At 51.0% G+C, this 18,764-nt stretch overlaps 1 protein-coding gene across 1 annotated transcript in view; it reads right to left on the minus strand.

Annotated features, from left to right (window-relative positions):
- Positions 1-18,764, minus strand: part of LOC138431381 (cAMP-dependent protein kinase catalytic subunit PRKX) — a 67,916-nt gene that overhangs the window by 5,574 nt on the left and 43,578 nt on the right. Inside the window, exons 4-8 of the mRNA XM_069573491.1 lie at positions 12,303-12,422; positions 5,894-5,989; positions 4,020-4,077; positions 2,216-2,293; positions 592-740 (exon numbers count right to left, since the gene is read on the minus strand). Of these exons, the coding sequence (XP_069429592.1) occupies positions 615-740; positions 2,216-2,293; positions 4,020-4,077; positions 5,894-5,989; positions 12,303-12,422 (478 nt within the window). The 3' untranslated portion in view covers positions 592-614. The remainder of the gene's footprint in view (positions 1-591; positions 741-2,215; positions 2,294-4,019; positions 4,078-5,893; positions 5,990-12,302; positions 12,423-18,764) is intronic.

Below are 18,764 nucleotides of genomic sequence, written 5' to 3' on the forward strand. Positions count from 1 at the left end.
AAAGTGGGTCTCCGTTTCCTGGTACTTTGCCACAGGACCTCACCATCAGACAAAACATTTCATGATGAAGAAAAAACTACAGGGCCCAGACTCACAATCTAAAGTGAGCTTCTGTTTTGTAAATCAGTTCAACCCACAAGGACCCAACATAGAGCACAGGGAACTCTACTGAGTACTCTCTTATAACCTATATGGGAAAAGAATTTGAAAAAGAAGAAATACATGTATATGTAAAAAAAAAAGTATATATATAAGAAATTTTAAAATAAACAGAATTCAACTGATACAGAGCTTGCCAGCTAACTCAGATGATAAGGAACCCACCTGCCAATGCAGGAGACCCGGGTTCCATTCCCTGAGTTGGGAAGATTCCCCTGGGGAAGGGAATGGCAACCCACTCCAGTCTCCTTGCCTGGAGAATCCCATGGACAGAGGAGCCTGCTGCGCTCCAGTCCACGGGGTCGCAGAGAGTCAGACACGACTCAGCAACTAACACGTTCACTTTCACCTACTTTCAAGTGCTATCCTGAATGAATGAAATTAAAAGGTGCCTTGACATTTCAAAAATCAATACGTAAAATAAAGACATACCTTCCAGGCGGGGAGTCCCGAGCTCAGAAATTCTTGAAGACATCCAGCTCTTTCTGTGACACCGGCGGGGCAGAAGTCCAGTCATTCTCAGGATACGTTTCGAAGTTGGAGGTATCGTCCGCACTGCACAGCTTGGGGACAATCGGGGGCTGAGGAACCATCAAAGATACAGCGCCGTGGTTACAGAGGAACAGTGTTCACCAGTGAGCTTACATTCAGCCATGCGTCAGTTTTACCGCACTTTGCAGATACTTTGTTTTTCTAATAAATCAAAGCTTTGCAGAAACCTTGGATGGAGCAAGTCTGCACCAGGAAGTTGTTGTATTCAGGTATGCCTAGGTTTATTGCACCATACAGATACTATGTTTTGTTTTGTTTTGTTTATAAATCAAAGCTTTGCAGAAACCTTGGGTGGAGCAAGTCTGCACCAGGAAGTTGTTACATTCAGGTATGCCTAGGTTTATTGCACCATACAGATACTATGTTTTGTTTTGTTTTGTTTATAAATCAAAGCTTTGCAGAAACCTTGGGTGGAGCAAGTCTGCACCAGGAAGTTGTTACATTCAGGTATGCCTAGGTTTATTGCACCATACAGATACTATGTTTTGTTTTGTTTTGTTTATAAATCAAAGCTTTGCAGAAACCTTGGGTGGAGCAAGTCTGCACCAGGAAGTTGTTCCATTCAGGTGCGCCTAGTTTTATTGCACTTTATAGCTCAGCTGGTAAAGAATCCGCTTGCAATGCAGGAGACTGGGTGCCATTCCTGGGTTGGGAAGAACCCCTGGAGAAAGCATAGGTTATCCACTCCAGTGTTCTTGGGATTGCCTGGTGGCTCACACTGTAAAGAATCCGCCTGCAACGCAGGCGACCTGGGTTCCATCCCTAGGTTGGGAAGATCCCCTGGAGGAGAGCATGGCAACTCACCTCAGTATTCTGGCCTGGAGAATCCCCATGGACAGAGGAGCCTGGTGGGCCACAGTCCATGGGGTCGCAAAGAGTCGGACACGACGACTCAGTGACTAAGGGCGCACACACACATACATACTCCTTTATTTTGGTGGGTTTTTTTTAATGTAATCAAAGTTTCGCAGAAACACTACATGGAGCAAGTCTGCCCCAGGAAGTCGTTACCTTTAGGCACGCCTCATTTAACTGCACTTTGGACATACTGTGTTTTTTGCATGCTGAAGCTTTGCAGAAACTGTACATCGAGCAAGTCTATCTGCGTCCTGCCTTTTCGCTGTGTCAGCTTCTGATAATTCTCACATTTCAAACTTCCATGATTTTACTTGTGAGGTTGGGGGACGGCTTATCTTTGATGTAACTACTGACATTGGTATCCTTTTGTTTTGTATTTTTCGATTAAGGTATAGATGTTCTTTTAAGACTCTCTGCCACTCCATGGACTGCAGCGCCCCGGGCTCCTCTGTCCGTTGGATTCTCCAGGCAAGAATACTGGAGTGGTTTACCCGTCCCTTCTTCAGGGGAACGTTCCTGACCCAGGGATGGAATCGGGCATGCCTGCATCGCAGGAGGTCTCTTTACCAACTGAACCTGTGTGTGTGTTCAGGAGAGCTTGAGGCTTCCCCGGGTACGAGCTGGCAGATTTGACGTACAGCCGTACCTTCAGCTTCTTTTCGGGGACTGCGCCCCAGTCCACGAGCCGGAACCACCGGTGCTGTTTGACGTCCTCGGCTCCGTTCTGCAAAAAGGAACAGCCGTCATCAGCGCAGAGAAGGCCGGCAGGATGGGAAAGCACGGAGCACAGACAAGCTCTGGAGGATTCCACACAGAGAGAAACACGGGTTCGCCATGAATCGAGCCTTTGTCCCCAGAGAAAAACACCGATGAAGGCATGTGAGCGTCATTATATGCTTTTGGTCACGATCGAAACAAATGCAGTCATGGAGCTCAGGCTTCCCTGGTGGCTCAGGGGTAAAAGAACCTGCCCGCCAGGGCAGGACATATGGCTTCCATCCCTGGGCGGGGAAGATCCCCTGGAGGAGGCAATGGCAATCCAATCCAGTATTCCTGCCTAGAGAATCCCATGCACAGAGGAGCCTGGTGGGCTATACTTCATGGGGTTGCAGAGAGTCAGACACGACTCAGTGACTAAACAGCAACATGCTGTTCACACGTATACTGCCCCAAAGACCAAAGGGCAATTAATGGTTCAAGCCGTCCCAATGTAAAGTGGGATTTTCACCTTGACGATTTCCTTCAGCTGAAGCTACGCTCATTTTGTGTGTGTGAGTGTGTCAGTCGCTCAGTCGTGCCCAGCTCTTTGCGACCCTCTCGACTGTAGCCCCACCAGGCTCCTCTGTCCATGGGGATTCTCCAGGCAAGAATACTGGAGTGGGTTGCCATTTCCTTCTCCAGGGGGTCTGCCCGACCCAGGGATAGAACCCAGGTCTCCTGCACTGCAGGCGGGAAGCTTTACCACCTGACCTACTTTTACAAACGTATAAAATGAGGCTCACAAAATGATTTGCTCACTTCGGCCCAGAGATTAAGTCACGTGACTACGGTGCAAATCGAGGATGTCACACTTGAGACGAGTTTTTCTTTTTTAAAAGACCTTGCAACGTGTGGGATTTTAATTCCCCAACCAGGGATAGGAACCACGTCGCCTGCAGCGGAAACCTGGAATCTTAAGCCCTGGACCACCAGGGAAGTCCGGAAACCTCAGAGAAGTGTTAGCTACAGGTCACTGGGTTCTTTTGGAAGGAACGAGCCTGTTCTTTAAAACTGTGGTAACGGGTGCATCATTTTGCCAACGTATCGCAAGCCATCCGACTGTCGGATTTAAAGGGGTAAACTGCACGGCATGTGAATGACGAGAGGGAGGTTCAACGGGGAAGGGGACATGGGTATCCCTATGGCGGACTCGGGCTGACGTGTGGCAGAAACCAACATAATATCGTAAAGCAATTATCCATCAGTGAAAATTTTAAAAAATATTCAGAACCAAAAAAAATGTATACGTAAATGAAGAAGTGACGATTCGTCAACTTATAGATCACTGCTGAGTCACTGACTTCTTCGGAGAGCTGAGGAGACCCGATTCTGGGTGAATCAAATCTGAAATTTGGCCAATGAAAGGGTAAGACTGTTCTGCCATGGTTGACATGCCTCAAGTCAGATGAGAGGCATTTAAAGTGAGTACCACTTAATACGTGCCAAGATGCTCAGTCGTGTCCGACTCTTTGCGACCCTGGTGGACTGTAGCCCTCCAGGCTCCTCTGTCCAGGGGGATTCTCCAGGCAAGAATATTGGAGTGGGTTGCCTTTCCCTCCCCCAGGGGATCTTCCCGACCCAGGGATGGAACTCGAGTCTCTTACGTCCCCTGCATTGACAGGCAGACTTTATACCATGAACCCCACATGGGAAGCCGTTACCGTTCCACATATAGGGATACAAATACTGACCTTCATATTTCCCAGCCTCCTCGTTCTGTCAGTAACAAGCAGTTTCCTGATGAGGTCCCTGTTTGGGCCGGGGTGGGGGCAAGAAGACAGAAACACAGACACGTTGATACGGACCCACGCAAACACAGCAGGTCAACAGCAGTAAAATTCACCCCATACAGGACACCCAGCCTGTGATTCAGCCTTCACGTTGGCTAAGCGTCTTCTAGCCTTTCTCACCACTGTTGAGTGCTAAGTCGCTCCAGTCATGTCTGACTCTCTTTGACCCCGTGGACTGCAGCCCGCCAGGCTCCTCTGTCCGTGGGATTCTCCAGGCGAGAATACTGGAGTGGGTTGCTGTTTCCTCCTCCAGGGGGTCTTCCCCGACCCAGAGATCGAACCTGAGTCTCTTATGTCTCCTGAATTGGCAGACGGGTTCTTCACAGTTAGCTTCACCTGGGAAGGCCCTTTCCCATCATTTTCTGTTCCTAAATAACCTAAACAATTTATGTGGTGCAGAGCTGCAACCCACCTAAGGCACAGAGGTTGATCAAATCATCATAGAGATGAACAGCCTTTGAACATGAGCTGGAGAAACCCTGTCTGCCCTGGGGATGTCTGACCTTCATTTCAAATACACCTGCCAGGCCAACCGCAGCCAACTACACAATGTGTGATTCTACCAAAATCAGTCATCACGCTTTGCCCGGTGGGTCTACTTATATGTGGGATTCTTGTCTGGATTCCTTGCCGTCCCGGAAGCAAGAGAAGTACTTTTGTGTGTGCTGGGTCACTGAGATTTTCCTTCTAAATAGCAGACGGTATCGGTATACTGACTCACTCACTGGACATCAACCCTGAATATTCATCAGAAGGGCGGATGCTGAAGCTCCAATACTTTGACCACCTGATGCAAAGAACTGACTCATTGGAAAAGACCCTGATGTTGGGAAAGACTGAAGGCGGGAGGAGAAGGGGACGACAGAGGATGAGATGGTTGGATGGCATCACCAACTCAATGGACATGAGTTTGAGTGAGCTCCGGGAGATGGTGATGGAAAGGGAAACCTGGCGTGCTGCGGTTCATGGGGTCGCAGAGAGTCAGACACGACTGAACAACTCAACAACAACAACAAAAAATCACAACACAGAAGGGTAGAGAAGCCTGAATTCACACCGCAGATGAGGATTCAACACAATTACGTCAAAGCATGTTTCAAGAAATCATTTCCTTTTACTTCCCCCTTAAAAATTTTATTCAAGTAACGTAATCACTCACAGTACTTACATTATACAAGGGTTCCCCGGTGGCTCAGCAGTATAGAATCTGCCTGCCAGCGCAGGACATGCAGGAGACCCTGGTTCGATCCCTGGGTCGGGAAGACCCCCTGGAGGAGGGTATGGCAGCCCACTCCAGTATTCTCACCTGGAGAATCCCACAGACAGAGGAGCCTGGCGGGCTACAGTCCACACGGTCGCCGAGAGTTGGACATGATTGCAGCGACTTAGCATGCAAAGTCATCCTAAGTCATCGAGGCCCGCACCAGCCACCAAAGTAGCTGGGAGGAACAAGGGCCTTCTTCTCGAATAACAAAGCTGCTTCCTTATTCAATATGATGACAAACAGCCTTTATTCGCTGATGATAAATACACCCATTCTCTCAAAAGATGTAAAACGGCTGCGAGTCACGAAGAGAGGAAGTGTCATCCCCGCAGAGTCATGAAAAGCTTTCCCCTTTTCGGGGGGAAAAGATGACCCACCCAAAGAGCATCAGCTGAGCTCAGAGGAACAAACCAGGATGGTACCCAGCTGGGCAGGACGCCTCCACTGGGGGGTCTGTCACGAGCTTTAGAAATGAACGTCCCCCAAAGACCAGAGAGGACGGCTGACTTACTTGACGCTGAACTCCAAATGTCTGGGGAAGTCTATCTTGCCAGCAAGAATCTTCTGATAGATGCCAAAGGCGTTGTCATCGAAAAACGGAGGAAACCTGTTAGAAAGATTAAAACGTCTATTTTTAGCAGCCAGTGGAGGGCGAGGGGGGAGGGGAGGAAACACCCGCAGGCTTTATAAGGATGGCTTCCTTCGGCCTGCCACGGGCAGAAGAGAATTTTATTTTGCGGTGTGCGCTTTCTCCTCTCACGCTAGAGTCACGGATGACTTGGGACCAGCTATGAAGGCATGGTTCCAAGAGGGCAAGCGGGAGGCACTTTGTCCCAACTACAGACGACGGGCAAGGCTAGAAAAGGCCACGACCACGAGGCTATGTGACTAGCTAGACAACACAGAGCCACTTGCGTCTGTTGTTTAGCCGTTGAGTCGTGTCCGAGTCTTTGCGACCCCGTGGACTGCAGCCCCGCCAGGCTCCTCTGTCCATGGGGTTCTCCAAGGCCAGGATACCCGAGTGGGTTGCCGTTCCCTCCTCCAGGGGAATCTTTCCAAACCCAGGGATCCAACCTGCGTCTCCCGTCTTGGCTGGCAAGTTATTCGCCCCTGAGCGCACCTGGGAAGCCCATTACGGTCTCAGAACGACAACTAACCCGGCCAGTTGTACTTCTAGAGTAACCAGCTTCCGTAGATCGCGAACCTACCGCGGCCAAGGACACCCAGCCCTCGGCGAGTGTGAACGCCTTGGAGTGAATAAAGCCCCGAGTCGGCCCTCCGCCCCGGAGCCAGAAGCCAGTTCCAACAGCGGCCGGGGGTTCGTATCCCTGCCTTGGGCGGTGGCTGTGAATGAGGATACGCCGCGGGATGGTTTCCATTCAGAAACAGGCCCGGGAGAAAACGCGTCATGCATTCCTCCACGAGCTCCCGGAGAATACGGCATACGGAGCCCCGAGGAAGCTGGCGTGACACGCCACCATCATGAGAAAGGTATGCGGGCAGCAGCTTTAACGAGCGGAAAAAAGTCATCACGAGGCAGCGCTCACAGATGCAGCCTGAGAGAAAAAGCAGACGGAACGTGCAGCCGAGAGGTCGGAGTGCGGAAAGCGGCCCAAGACGGCGCCCACGTCTGACGCGTGTGTTAGTCGCTCAGTCGTGTCCGACTCGTTGCCACCCCACGGACTATATATACAGTCCATGGGATTCCCCAGGGCAAGAATACCGGAGTGGGTAGCCTTTCTCTTCTCTCGGGGAATCTTCCCAACCCAGGGATCGAACGCAGGTCTCCCTCATTGCAGGCGGATTATTTACCAACTGACCTATCAGGGAAGCCCGCCCAGATTTGAAAGTTATCTTCAAGTGTCTATCTTTAATCCAATGGAAACCTTCCAAGATTTTATTTATTGGCCGCATGGGATGGGATATGGGGTATTCCTTCCCTGACCAGGGACAGAAGGCCCATAGCTCACAGTGGAAGCTCACAGTCTCAACCACTGGACTTCCAGGAAAGCCTCCCTCCTTCAAGCCTTTTTTTCTGTTTAATTTGACTAATTTAACCTAGACAGCATGTTAAAAAGCAGAGACATTACTTTGCCAACAAATGTCCATCTACTCAAGGCTATGGTTCTTCCAATAGTCATGTATGGATGTGAGAGTTGGACTACAAAGCAAGCTGAGCGCCAAAGAATTGATGCTTTTGAACTGTGGTGTTGGAGAAGACTCTTGAGAGTCCCTTGGACTTCAAGGAGATCCATCCAGTCCATCCTAAAGGAGATCAGTCCTGAATATTCATTGCAGGGACTGATGCTGAAGCTGAAACTCCAATCATTTGGTCACCTGATGCAAAGAGCCGACTCATTGGAAAAGACCCTGATGCTGGGAAAGATCCAAGGCGGGAGGAGAAAGGGGCGACAGAGGATGAGATGGTTGGATCCCATCATCAACTCGATGGGCATGAGTTTGAGCAAGCTCCAGGAGTTGGTGATGGACAGGGAGGCCTGGTGTGCTGCAGTCCATGGGGTTGCACAGAGTCGGACACGACTGAGCAACTGAACTGGAGGATAATTACTTGACAATATAGTGATGGTCTTAATAAAACAGATAGCGAGTGCCGTTCACACACGTGGGCACGACCTGCATCTTGACATCAGCCGTGGTGAGCTGTAGACAGAAGGACCACCTGTACTGCCCCATAAAGGCAAGCTCAAGAATTTCACCTTAAAGAACGCACGGCCAGGAACTTGTGTGGCGGTCCAGTGGTTGAGAATCTGCCTTACCGCATGGACGACGCCAGTTCCATCTCTGGTCGAGGAGCTAAGACCGTGGAGCAAGTGAGCCCAATGTGCCGCATACACGGGGTCCAAGCTACACAACTTGAGTGTCTGCAGGCCGCCAGCAAAGAGCTGGCCGGCTACAGCTGACCACTAACGCCCAATTCAGCCAAATAGATGTTCTTTTAAAAACATGCACATCAGGGCCTCCCCGGTGGGTCAGTGGTAAACAATCCACCTGCCAATGCAGGAGATACGGGTTCAATCCCTGACCCGGGAAGATCATGCCTCAGAGTATGTACCCCCCCCCCCAACAACAACAACAACAAAAAAAAAAATATATATATATATATATGCCAATTTTGCAAATTTTTTCCCCATCATCTATCTATCATCTTTTTTTATAGACATCTTTGACCTACCTCAACGTTCCTGGTGGCTAAGAAGGTAAAGAATCCGCCTGTCAATGCAGGAGACCCGGGTTTGATCCCTGGGTCAGGAAGATCCCCTGGAGAAGGGCATGGCAACCCACTCCAGAACTCTTGCCTGGAGAATCCTATGGACAGAGGAGCCTGGCAGGCTACGGTCCATAGGGTTGCAGACTAAGACACGACGGAAGCTATGCTTGGCAAACACAGAACACACATCCTATTACGATACTACGAGGGTCAGCTCCGGAGAAGGCAGTGGCACCCCACTCCAGTACTCTTGCCTGGAAAATCCCATGGATGGAGGAGCCTGGTGGGCTGCAGTCCATGGGGTCGCTAAGAGTCGGACACGACTGAGCGACTTCACTTTCCCTTTTCACTTTCATGCATTGGAGAAGGAAATGGCAACCCACTCCAGTGCTCTTGCCTGGAGAATCCCAGGGACGAGGGAACCTGGTGGGCTGCCGTCTACGAGGTCGCACAGAGTCAGACACGACTGAAGCGACTTAGCAGCAGGATCAGTTCAGTTCAGTTCAGTCTCTCAGTCGTGTCCAATGACTAGGATACGGTGTATTGAAATACTAGACTTCTAATAATTGTGTTTACATAGTAACTGTAATAATCATTCTAACATACCCTAATATTGTATTCTAACTCTCTCTCTTGTATTTTAATAATTTCTATTGTAGAATATTAGAGTACACTATAGACTATGTAGGTTCCCATAGTAGAAGAACACAGTCGCTCAGTCATGTCCTACGCTTTCTGACCCCGTGGACTGTAGCCCGCCAGGCTCCTCTGTCCATGGGATTCTCCAGGCAAGAATCCTGGAGTGGGTCGCCGTGCCCTTCTCCAGGGGATCTTCCCAAGCCAGGGATCCAACCCAGGTCTCCTGCATTGCAAGCGGATTCTTTACTGTCTGAGCCACCAGGGAAACCCCGAATGTCCTAATAAGATCCCATTATCTTCCAACAACATATCTTCCAATCGTACACTATATTCCAGCGTTATCTTTGCTACGGTATTCCATATTATTATATTCCATGAAATTACATGCCCCCCCCCCCGCCCCCCGTAATAATACAGACTAAAAAAACAGAAGACACAGGAAGTCCATTCTAGCAAGACGTCTTCTGGGCAGCGGGATTCAATTCTCGGGCAACGCTACCCTCTGCTGGTCAGAAACGCTCAGGAAGAACACAGCCACCCGTGGCCGGGACATGTGTGGAACACTGATCAAACACAGGCGCACAAAGATGTATGATTCTTCCATTTCTTTTTACATTTTGCATTTCTGACACCGTAGGGAATGCATTTCAGTCTTGTGTTTCTGACTGGGACTTCCTGGGCTGGGGTGCATGGGAAGGGATTTTTTTTTTTTTTGGTCTATTTGATTGACTACAGAGGCGCGTGTGAGCAAAGAGAGAGAGAGAACAGAAAAAGGGCAAGGGGACGGAGGAGGGGCAGACGGGGGCGGGGAGGAGTCCTGGGCGGACAATTCCCCCTCCTCTGCCTGCCGGCCAAGCACAGCATCCCAACAAGAGCCGTGTGAGCACAGGACGGCCAGGAAGCAGCGAGTGCTCGGACATCTACGGGGAAGACGCTTGCTCTGTCTGCCCGGCGTGGGGAAACGCGTGCGTGCGGGCTCAGTCGCTCAGTTGTATCTGACTCTTTGGCGACCCCGTGGACTGTAGCCCCACCAGGCTCCTCTGTCCATGGGATTCTCCAGGCGAGCACACTGGACTCGGCTGCCATTCCCCTTCTCCAGGGGAATCTTCCCGACCCAGGGAGCGAACCCGCCTCTTTCCACTTCTGCACTGGAGACAGATTCTTTACCGCCTCATGGAATTCCTAGCAATACCTCACGAAAACGCCAGGCACAAGTGGTTAATCATGCTGATACAGAATCTGGACCGGGGTGGTAAATGCAATTCCAAACATTCCCCGAGGCATGTTTGGGGCTTTCAGGAAAGAACTGGACTCTTTCCTTTCTGCAGCACTGTTCCTTCCGAATGTCCGAAAGAGCGTTTCTTTACCCAACGTGCCCACAACCCAGCTCGGGGCTTCCCTGGTGGCTCAGATGGCAAAGAATCTGCCTGCGATGCAGGAAACTCGGGTTCCACCCCTGGGTCAGGAAGATCCGCTGGGGGAGGGCATGGCAACCCACTCCAGTATTCTTGTCTGGGACCATTCCACGGACACAGAAGCCCGGTGGGCTACAGTCCACGGGGTCGCAAAGAGTTGGACACGACTCAATCGCTAACATATACATCCAGCTCTGGGAATCACTCTGGAGTGATCGGTGCGTGATGAATCGTATACTCTTGGCAGACAGGGACATTTAGAGACAAAAGATCTCAACAGACACGCCCTGCTGGTCCCCCAAGCTCCTGCTGCTGCTTCTTTTGAAAGCAAGCCGAATGGTCAGTTCATATCATCATCACCCACAGTGGGAAACTTTCGGAAGATCCCACACCAAGTGTGTGCATCCCCCGACAATCCCTGCACCTAACCCTTGGGGCTGAGCACCCAGGGAACTGTGGGAGACCCCACTCCAAGTGTGTCCATCCCTGACCCCCTGCACCAAATCCTGGGGGCTGAGCACCTGGGAACTGTGGGAGACCCCACTCCAAGCATGTCCATCCCTGACCCCCTGCACCAAATCCTGGGGGCTGAGCACCTGGGAACTGTGGGAGACCCCACTCCAAGCGTGTCCATCCCTGACCCCCTGCACCAAATCCTGAGGGCTGAGCACCTGGGAACTGTGGGAGACCCCACTCCAAGCGTGTCCATCCCTGACCCCCTGCACCAAACCCTAGGGGCTGAGCACCCAGGGAACTGTGGGAGACCCCACTCCAAGCGTGTCCATCCCTGACCCCCTGCACCAAATCCTGAGGGCTGAGCACCTGGGAACTGTGGGAGACCCCACTCCAAGCGTGTCCATCCCTGACCCCCTGCACCAAATCCTGAGGGCTGAGCACCCAGGGAACTGTGGGAGACCCCACTCCAAGCGTGTTCATCCCTGACCCCCTGCACCAAATCCTGAGGGCTGAGCACCCAGGGAACTGTGGGAAACCCCACTCCAAGCGTGTTCATCCCTGACCCCCTGCACCAAATCCTGGGGGCTGAGCACCTGGGAACTGTGGGAGACCCCACTCCAAGCGTGTCCATCCCTGACCCCCTGCACCAAATCCTGGGGGCTGAGCACCTGGGAACTGTGGGAGACCCCACTCCAAGCGTGTCCATCCCTGACCCCCTGCACCAAATCCTGAGGGCTGAGCACCCAGGGAACTGTGGGAGACCCCACTCCAAGCGTGTTCATCCCTGACCCCCTGCACCAAATCCTGAGGGCTGAGCACCCAGGGAACTATGGGAAACCCCACTCCAAGCGTGTCCATCCCTGACCCCCTGCACCAAATCCTGGGGGCTGAGCCCCCTGGGAACTGTGGGAGACCTCACTCCAAGCGTGTCCATCCCTGACTCCCTGCACCAAATCCTGCAGGCTGAGCACCCAGGGAACTGTGAGGAGACCCCACTCCAAATGTATCCCTGACGCCTGCACCAAATCCTGGGGGCTCAGCCCCCAGGGAACTGTGGGAGACCCCACTCCAAGTGTGTCCATCCCTGACCCCCCTGCACCAAATCCCAGGGGCTGAGCCCCCCAGAGCAAGTGAACAGGCCAGGGAGCCACAGGCATCTTCCCCACAGAAAGGGTACTCACCCTGACAGCATCTCGAATATCAGGATACCAAGTGCCCACCAGTCCACCGCTCGGCCGTGGCCCTTGCTCTGAATGACCTCGGGGGCCAGATACTCGGGGGTCCCACAGAGGGTCCACGTCCTGTGGGAAGAGAAGGAGGTGGGGTCCACAGAACTCAGGGGTGATTGGCCTACACGTGCACCTCAGGAGCGGGGAGGCTACGTCACTGAATTAATCTACGCGGAGCCTTAGACCCCAAACCTGTAGATAGACACGGCAACGCTGTCCTCTGTGACGTTTTTCCTTTTATAAACAGTTTTTTTTTCAATTTAAGGTTTTCAACTTTTACTTCATATGAGCATACAGCCGATGGATAATGTTGTGATGGTTTCAGGTGGACCGTGAAGGGACTCAGCCACACAAACACAAGTACCCACTGTCCGCCAAACTCCCCTCCCATCCAGGCTGCCACTCAGCAGAGTTCCCGGAGCTGTCCAGCAGGTCCTTGCTGGTTCTCGGTGTTAAACCCAGCAGCGTGTCCCTGTCCATCCCAAACTCCCCGACTATCCCTTCCCCCACCCTTCCCCCCTGGTGACCATACAGTTATTACAGAGTATTGAGCAGAGATCCCTGTGCTGTCCAGCAGGTCCTTGCTGGTTCTCCATGTTAAACACAGCAGGGTGTCCATGTCCATCCCAGACTCCCTGACTATCCCTTCCCCCATCCTTCCTCTCTGGTGACCACAAGGTTATTACAGAGTATTGAGCAGAGATCCCTGTGCTGTCCAGCAGGCCCTTGCTGGTTCTCCATGTTAAACACAGCAGTGTGTCCATGTCCATCCCAGACTCCCTGACTATCCCTTCCCCCATCCTTCCCCCTGGGAACCCTAAGGTTATTACAGAGTATTGAGCAGAGTTCCCTGTGCTGTCCAGCAGGTCCTTGCTGGTTCTCCATGTGAAATACAGCAGGGTGTCCATGCCCATCCCACACTCCCCAACTATCCCTTCCCCCACCCTTCGCCCCTGGTGACCATACAGTTATTACAGAGTATTGAGCAGAGATCCCTGTGCTGTCCAGCAGGTCCTTGCTGGTTCTCCATGTGAAATCCAGCAGTGTGTCCATGTCCATCCCAAACTCCCTGACTATCCCTTCCCTCACCCTTCCCCCCTGGTGACCATAAGGTTATTACAGAGTGTTGAGCAGAGTTCCCTGTGCTGTCCAGCAGGTCCTTGCTGGTTCTCCATGTTAAATCCAGCAGTGTGTCCATGTCCATCCCAAACTCCCTGACTATCCCTTCCCTCACCCTTCCCCCCTGGTGACCATAAGGTTATTACAGAGTGTTGAGCAGAGTTCCCTGTGCTGTCCAGCAGCTCTTTGCTGGTTCTCCATGGTAAACACAGCAGTGTGTCCCTGTCCATCCCAAACTCCCCGACTATCCCTTCCCCCACCCTTCCCCCCTGGTGACCATAAGGTTATTACAGAGTACTGAGCAGAGTTGCCTGTGCTGTCCAGCACGTCCTACCCCATACATAAAGACAATAACCTTGTCTTCCCTGAGTTTCTTCCTTTTATGATCATGACGAAATGATGTAAGTCACTCAGCCACGTCCAATTCTTTGCAGCCCCATGGACCGTGGCCCACCAGGCTCCTCTGGGATTCTCCAAGTAAGAATTCTTGGAGTGATTCTTTTCCAAGTAAGATTCTCTAAGTAAGAATACCAGAGTGGGTTGCCACTTCCTCCTCCAGGAGACCTTCCTGACTCAGGGATCAAACCCGGGTCTCCTGCATGGCAGCCAGATTCTTGACAGTCTGAGCACCAGGGAAGCCCTGCTTCCTTTTATAAACACTCATTAAGCGAAACAGACTCGAAGTTAACAGTCCTGTTATCACGGCCGTGTATTATTCTTGGTGTTTCCCTTCCCTGCTCGGAAGCAAAACCCCCAAAATCCTGTTTCCCCATAAAACGTTATGAAAACAGATTCAAGCCACTGACTTGTGAAGCCTGCTGTACCAGTGAAGCATCTTCTCTGCCCTCTCTGCAGGAGGTCTGAAGTGTGTGCTGAGCTTCTGTGGGTTCACTGACACGTTAGTGTCAGCAGCGCCATTCAAAAATCCTGAGGCTAAGGGGCTCTGGGATGTTTGGGGTAGAAACAGGGCTGAGACCTTTGGAAGTGATTTTCTCTCCGAGATGAGCCGAGACCTGCAGGAAAGTTAGCTTTTGGCGCCACCTAGAGGACAGCCGGGAAAAGACCGTGATGCTGGGAAAGACCGAAGGCGGCGGGAGAAGGGGGCGACAGAGGATGAGATGGCTGGATGGCATCACCGACTCGATGGACGTGAGTTTGAGCAAGCTCTGGGGGTTGGGGATGGACAGGGAGGCCTGGCATGCTGCAGTCCATGGGGTCGCACAGAGTCAAACATGACTGAGCAACTGAACGAGAGCAACGCAGCACCTCGGGCTGAAAGCCGGAGATCCAATGAGCGAGACAGACCCAGCAGAGGAACTGCCTCCCCTTAAATCTCCTGCACCAGCAGCCGGTTTTTTTTTTTTTTTTAACACTATCACCACCTCGTTGCTTTGGCTCAGGAAATTCTTTAGTTCTGCGGGCCGATCCCTTTAGAGCTGTGTTTCCAGCCTGGGGGCGCATCCAAGGTTGTCTGAATGCGGCTGGAAGCTGTGAGGTCAGACCAGCTGGAGGCGGTGGCAAGTAACATACCTGCCAGGTGTGGTGTCTCCGCTTACGCGCGGAAAGTTGAGTCTCTGTCTGGCGGCAACCTCAGCTGAGGGGCCCACACATCGAAGGCTGTACGACTTAGCAGTTTTCCAAGTAGACTCAGGTAGCCTGACACCTTTTTCTTTTTTTAGCTCTGCCAGTTTATAGCTACCAACCCATCTCCCTCCAACCTCAGACACGCCTGCTCAGTCACGTATCCCCACGGACTGCAGGCCGCCAGGCTCCTCTGTCCATGGACCTTTCCAGGCAAGAATACTGGAGTGGGTTGTCATGTCCTTCCCCGTATCTTTTTGAAGCAAAAGCTTTTTCCAAAAAGACTCCACGCTTCTTAGGAGCTAGAGAGGCATAAATTGCTAGAAACAGCTTCAGAATAGAGCAAAGCTTCGTAAAACTTTACATCTCGAAGCGGAACTGCAGTTCCGTGAAACGTTCCAACAGCGTTTCCACAAGCCCCAGAAATGTCAGTCCTCACTTAATATCCCCAAAGAAAACTGAAAGCAGGGCGCTGAAGAGACTTGTGTACAGCCACGTTCGTAGCAGACACTTACGGAAAAGCGGGAACGGTTTGTCCTCTTCCTTTAAGAGAATTCTCTCTATACTTAAAAAATTTTCCCAATCCTCTTGGGCACACGAGGCATCCATTGTTAGAAACAAGCTTGTGATTTGCAAGAAATATGGAAAGAGAAAGACGGACGGCTGTCGACGCTGGGGGGAAAGTGCTGGTCCCGGCTGTGAATTATCAACGCTCTGCTGTGGTCTTTTTCACTCACTCAGCTCATGGAGAGAAGGCAAGGTGATATCCACCGCTGTTACTTTTTCTCAGTGTTATCATTTCCACTACGACACGGGGCTTCCCAGGTGGCTTAAAGAGTAAAGAATCCGCCTGCAGTGCGGGAGACCCGGGTTCAATCCCTGGGTCAGGAAGATCCCCTGGAGACGGGATGGCAACCCACTCCAGTATTCTTGCCTGGAGAATCCCCATGAACAGAGGAGCCTGGCGGGGCTACAGTCCATGGGGCTGCAAAGAGTCGGACATGACTGAGCAACTAACACCTTCAGGGGTAGGAGGCTGTTATCCAGGGAGAGTGCGGTTGGTCTGTGCAACAGACGTCCAGCTGGTGCTATGTTCATATTCCCAAGTGCCCACTGTGGCATCCACACTGGGTTGAGCTGAGTTCCACCCAAAAGTCCTAACGAAAGGCTGGTACCCGTGAATGTGATCTTGCTCGAAACAGGGTCTTGGAAGATGTAATCAAGAGAAGATTGGGCCTAACCCAGCGACTCGTGTCCCCGTAAGAAGAGGGAGGCAGACGGAGATTTCGCTTTACCACGGGAGGACACGGTGAGAATGAGCCGGGAAGAGACCGTCATCAGGAACTCGGGTCGTGGATTTCAGAACTGGGGAGGGTAATAAATGTCTTCCAGGGTCGCACATCCGGTACTTCTAAGACCGCACTGCCGTGACGTCACCTGACCTTGATTTCCCTGCAACAAGACTCTCTCCAAGTCAAGTCACAACGGGAGGTAGAGCTTTAAGACACGGATTCTGGAGGGACATACATGCACTCCACAGCAAAGGAGAGTGATCGCGATGCTGGTGGTGATGGTGGTGGTGACGACAATAATGGTGGTGATACTGATACGATGGTGGTGATAACGACATGATGAGAGTGGTGATGCTAGTGATGGTGGTGATATTGATGTGGTGGTGGTGGTAACAATAATGATGGCGGTGATGCTGATGGTGATATTGATGTGGTGGTGGTGGTAACAATAATGATGGTGGTGATGCTGATGGTGATATTGATGTGGTGGTGGTGGTAATAATGATGGCGGTGATGCTGATGGTGATATTGATGTGGTGGTGGTGGTAATAATGATGGCGGTGATGCTGATGGTGATATTGATGTGGTGGTGGTGGTAATAATGATGGCGGTGATGCTGATGGTGATATTGATGTGGTGGTGGTGGTAATAATGATGGTGGTGATGCTGATGGTGATATTGATGTGGTGGTGGTGGTAATAATGATGGTGGTGATGCTGATGGTGATATTGATGTGGTGGTGGTGGTAATAATGATGGCGGTGATGCTGATGGTGATATTGATGTGGTGGTGGTGGTAATAATGATGGCGGTGATGCTGATGGTGATATTGATGTGGTGGTGGTGGTAATAATGATGGCGGTGATGCTGATGGTGATATTGATGTGGTGGTGGTGGTAATAATGATGGCGGTGATGCTGATGGTGATATTGATGTGGTGGTGGTAACAATAATGATGGCGGTGATGCTGATGGTGATATTGATGTGGTGGTGGTAACAATAATGATGGCGGTGATGCTGATGGTGATATTGATGTGGTGGTGGTGGTAATAATGATGGCGGTGATGCTGATGGTGATATTGATGTGGTGGTGGTGGTAATAATGATGGCGGTGATGCTGATGGTGATATTGATGTGGTGGTGGTGGTAATAATGATGGCGGTGATGCTGATGGTGATATTGATGTGGTGGTGGTGGTAATAATGATGGCGGTGATGCTGATGGTGATATTGATGTGGTGGTGGTGGTAATAATGATGGCGGTGATGCTGATGGTGATATTGATGTGGTGGTGGTGGTAACAATGATGGTGGTGATGCTGATGGTGATATTGATGTGGTGGTGGTGGTAATAATGATGGCGGTGATGCTGATGGTGATATTGATGTGGTGGTGGTGGTAATAATGATGGCGGTGATGCTGATGGTGATATTGATGTGGTGGTGGTGGTAATAATGATGGCGGTGATGCTGATGGTGATATTGATGTGGTGGTGGTGGTAATAATGATGGCGGTGATGCTGATGGTGATATTGATGTGGTGGTGGTGGTAATAATGATGGCGGTGATGCTGATGGTGATATTGATGTGGTGGTGGTGGTAATAATGATGGCGGTGATGCTGATGGTGATATTGATGTGGTGGTGGTGGTAATAATGATGGCGGTGATGCTGATGGTGATATTGATGTGGTGGTGGTGGTAATAATGATGGCGGTGATGCTGATGGTGATATTGATGTGGTGGTGGTGGTAATAATGATGGCGGTGATGCTGATGGTGATATTGATGTGGTGGTGGTGGTAACAATGATGGTGGTGATGCTGATGGTGATATTGATGTGGTGGTGGTGGTAATAATGATGGCGGTGATGCTGATGGTGATATTGATGTGGTGGTGGTGGTAATAATGATGGTGGTGATGCTGATGGTGATATTGATGTGGTGGTGGTGGTAATAATGATGGCGGTGATGCTGATGGTGATATTGATGTGGTGGTGGTGGTAATAATGATGGTGGTGATGCTGATGGTGATATTGATGTGGTGGTGGTGGTAATAATGATGGCGGTGATGCTGATGGTGATATTGATGTGGTGGTGGTGGTAATAATGATGGCGGTGATGCTGATGGTGATATTGATGTGGTGGTGGTGGTAATAATGATGGCGGTGATGCTGATGGTGATATTGATGTGGTGGTGGTGGTAATAATGATGGCGGTGATGCTGATGGTGATATTGATGTGGTGGTGGTGGTAATAATGATGGCGGTGATGCTGATGGTGATATTGATGTGGTGGTGGTGGTAATAATGATGGCGGTGATGCTGATGGTGATATTGATGTGGTGGTGGTGGTAATAATGATGGTGGTGATGCTGATGGTGATATTGATGTGGTGGTGGTGGTAATAATGATGGCGGTGATGCTGATG

The sequence above is a fragment of the Ovis canadensis genome, chromosome Y (assembly GCF_042477335.2).
Source record: "Ovis canadensis isolate MfBH-ARS-UI-01 breed Bighorn chromosome Y, ARS-UI_OviCan_v2, whole genome shotgun sequence".
NCBI classification, from domain to species: domain Eukaryota; kingdom Metazoa; phylum Chordata; class Mammalia; order Artiodactyla; family Bovidae; genus Ovis; species Ovis canadensis.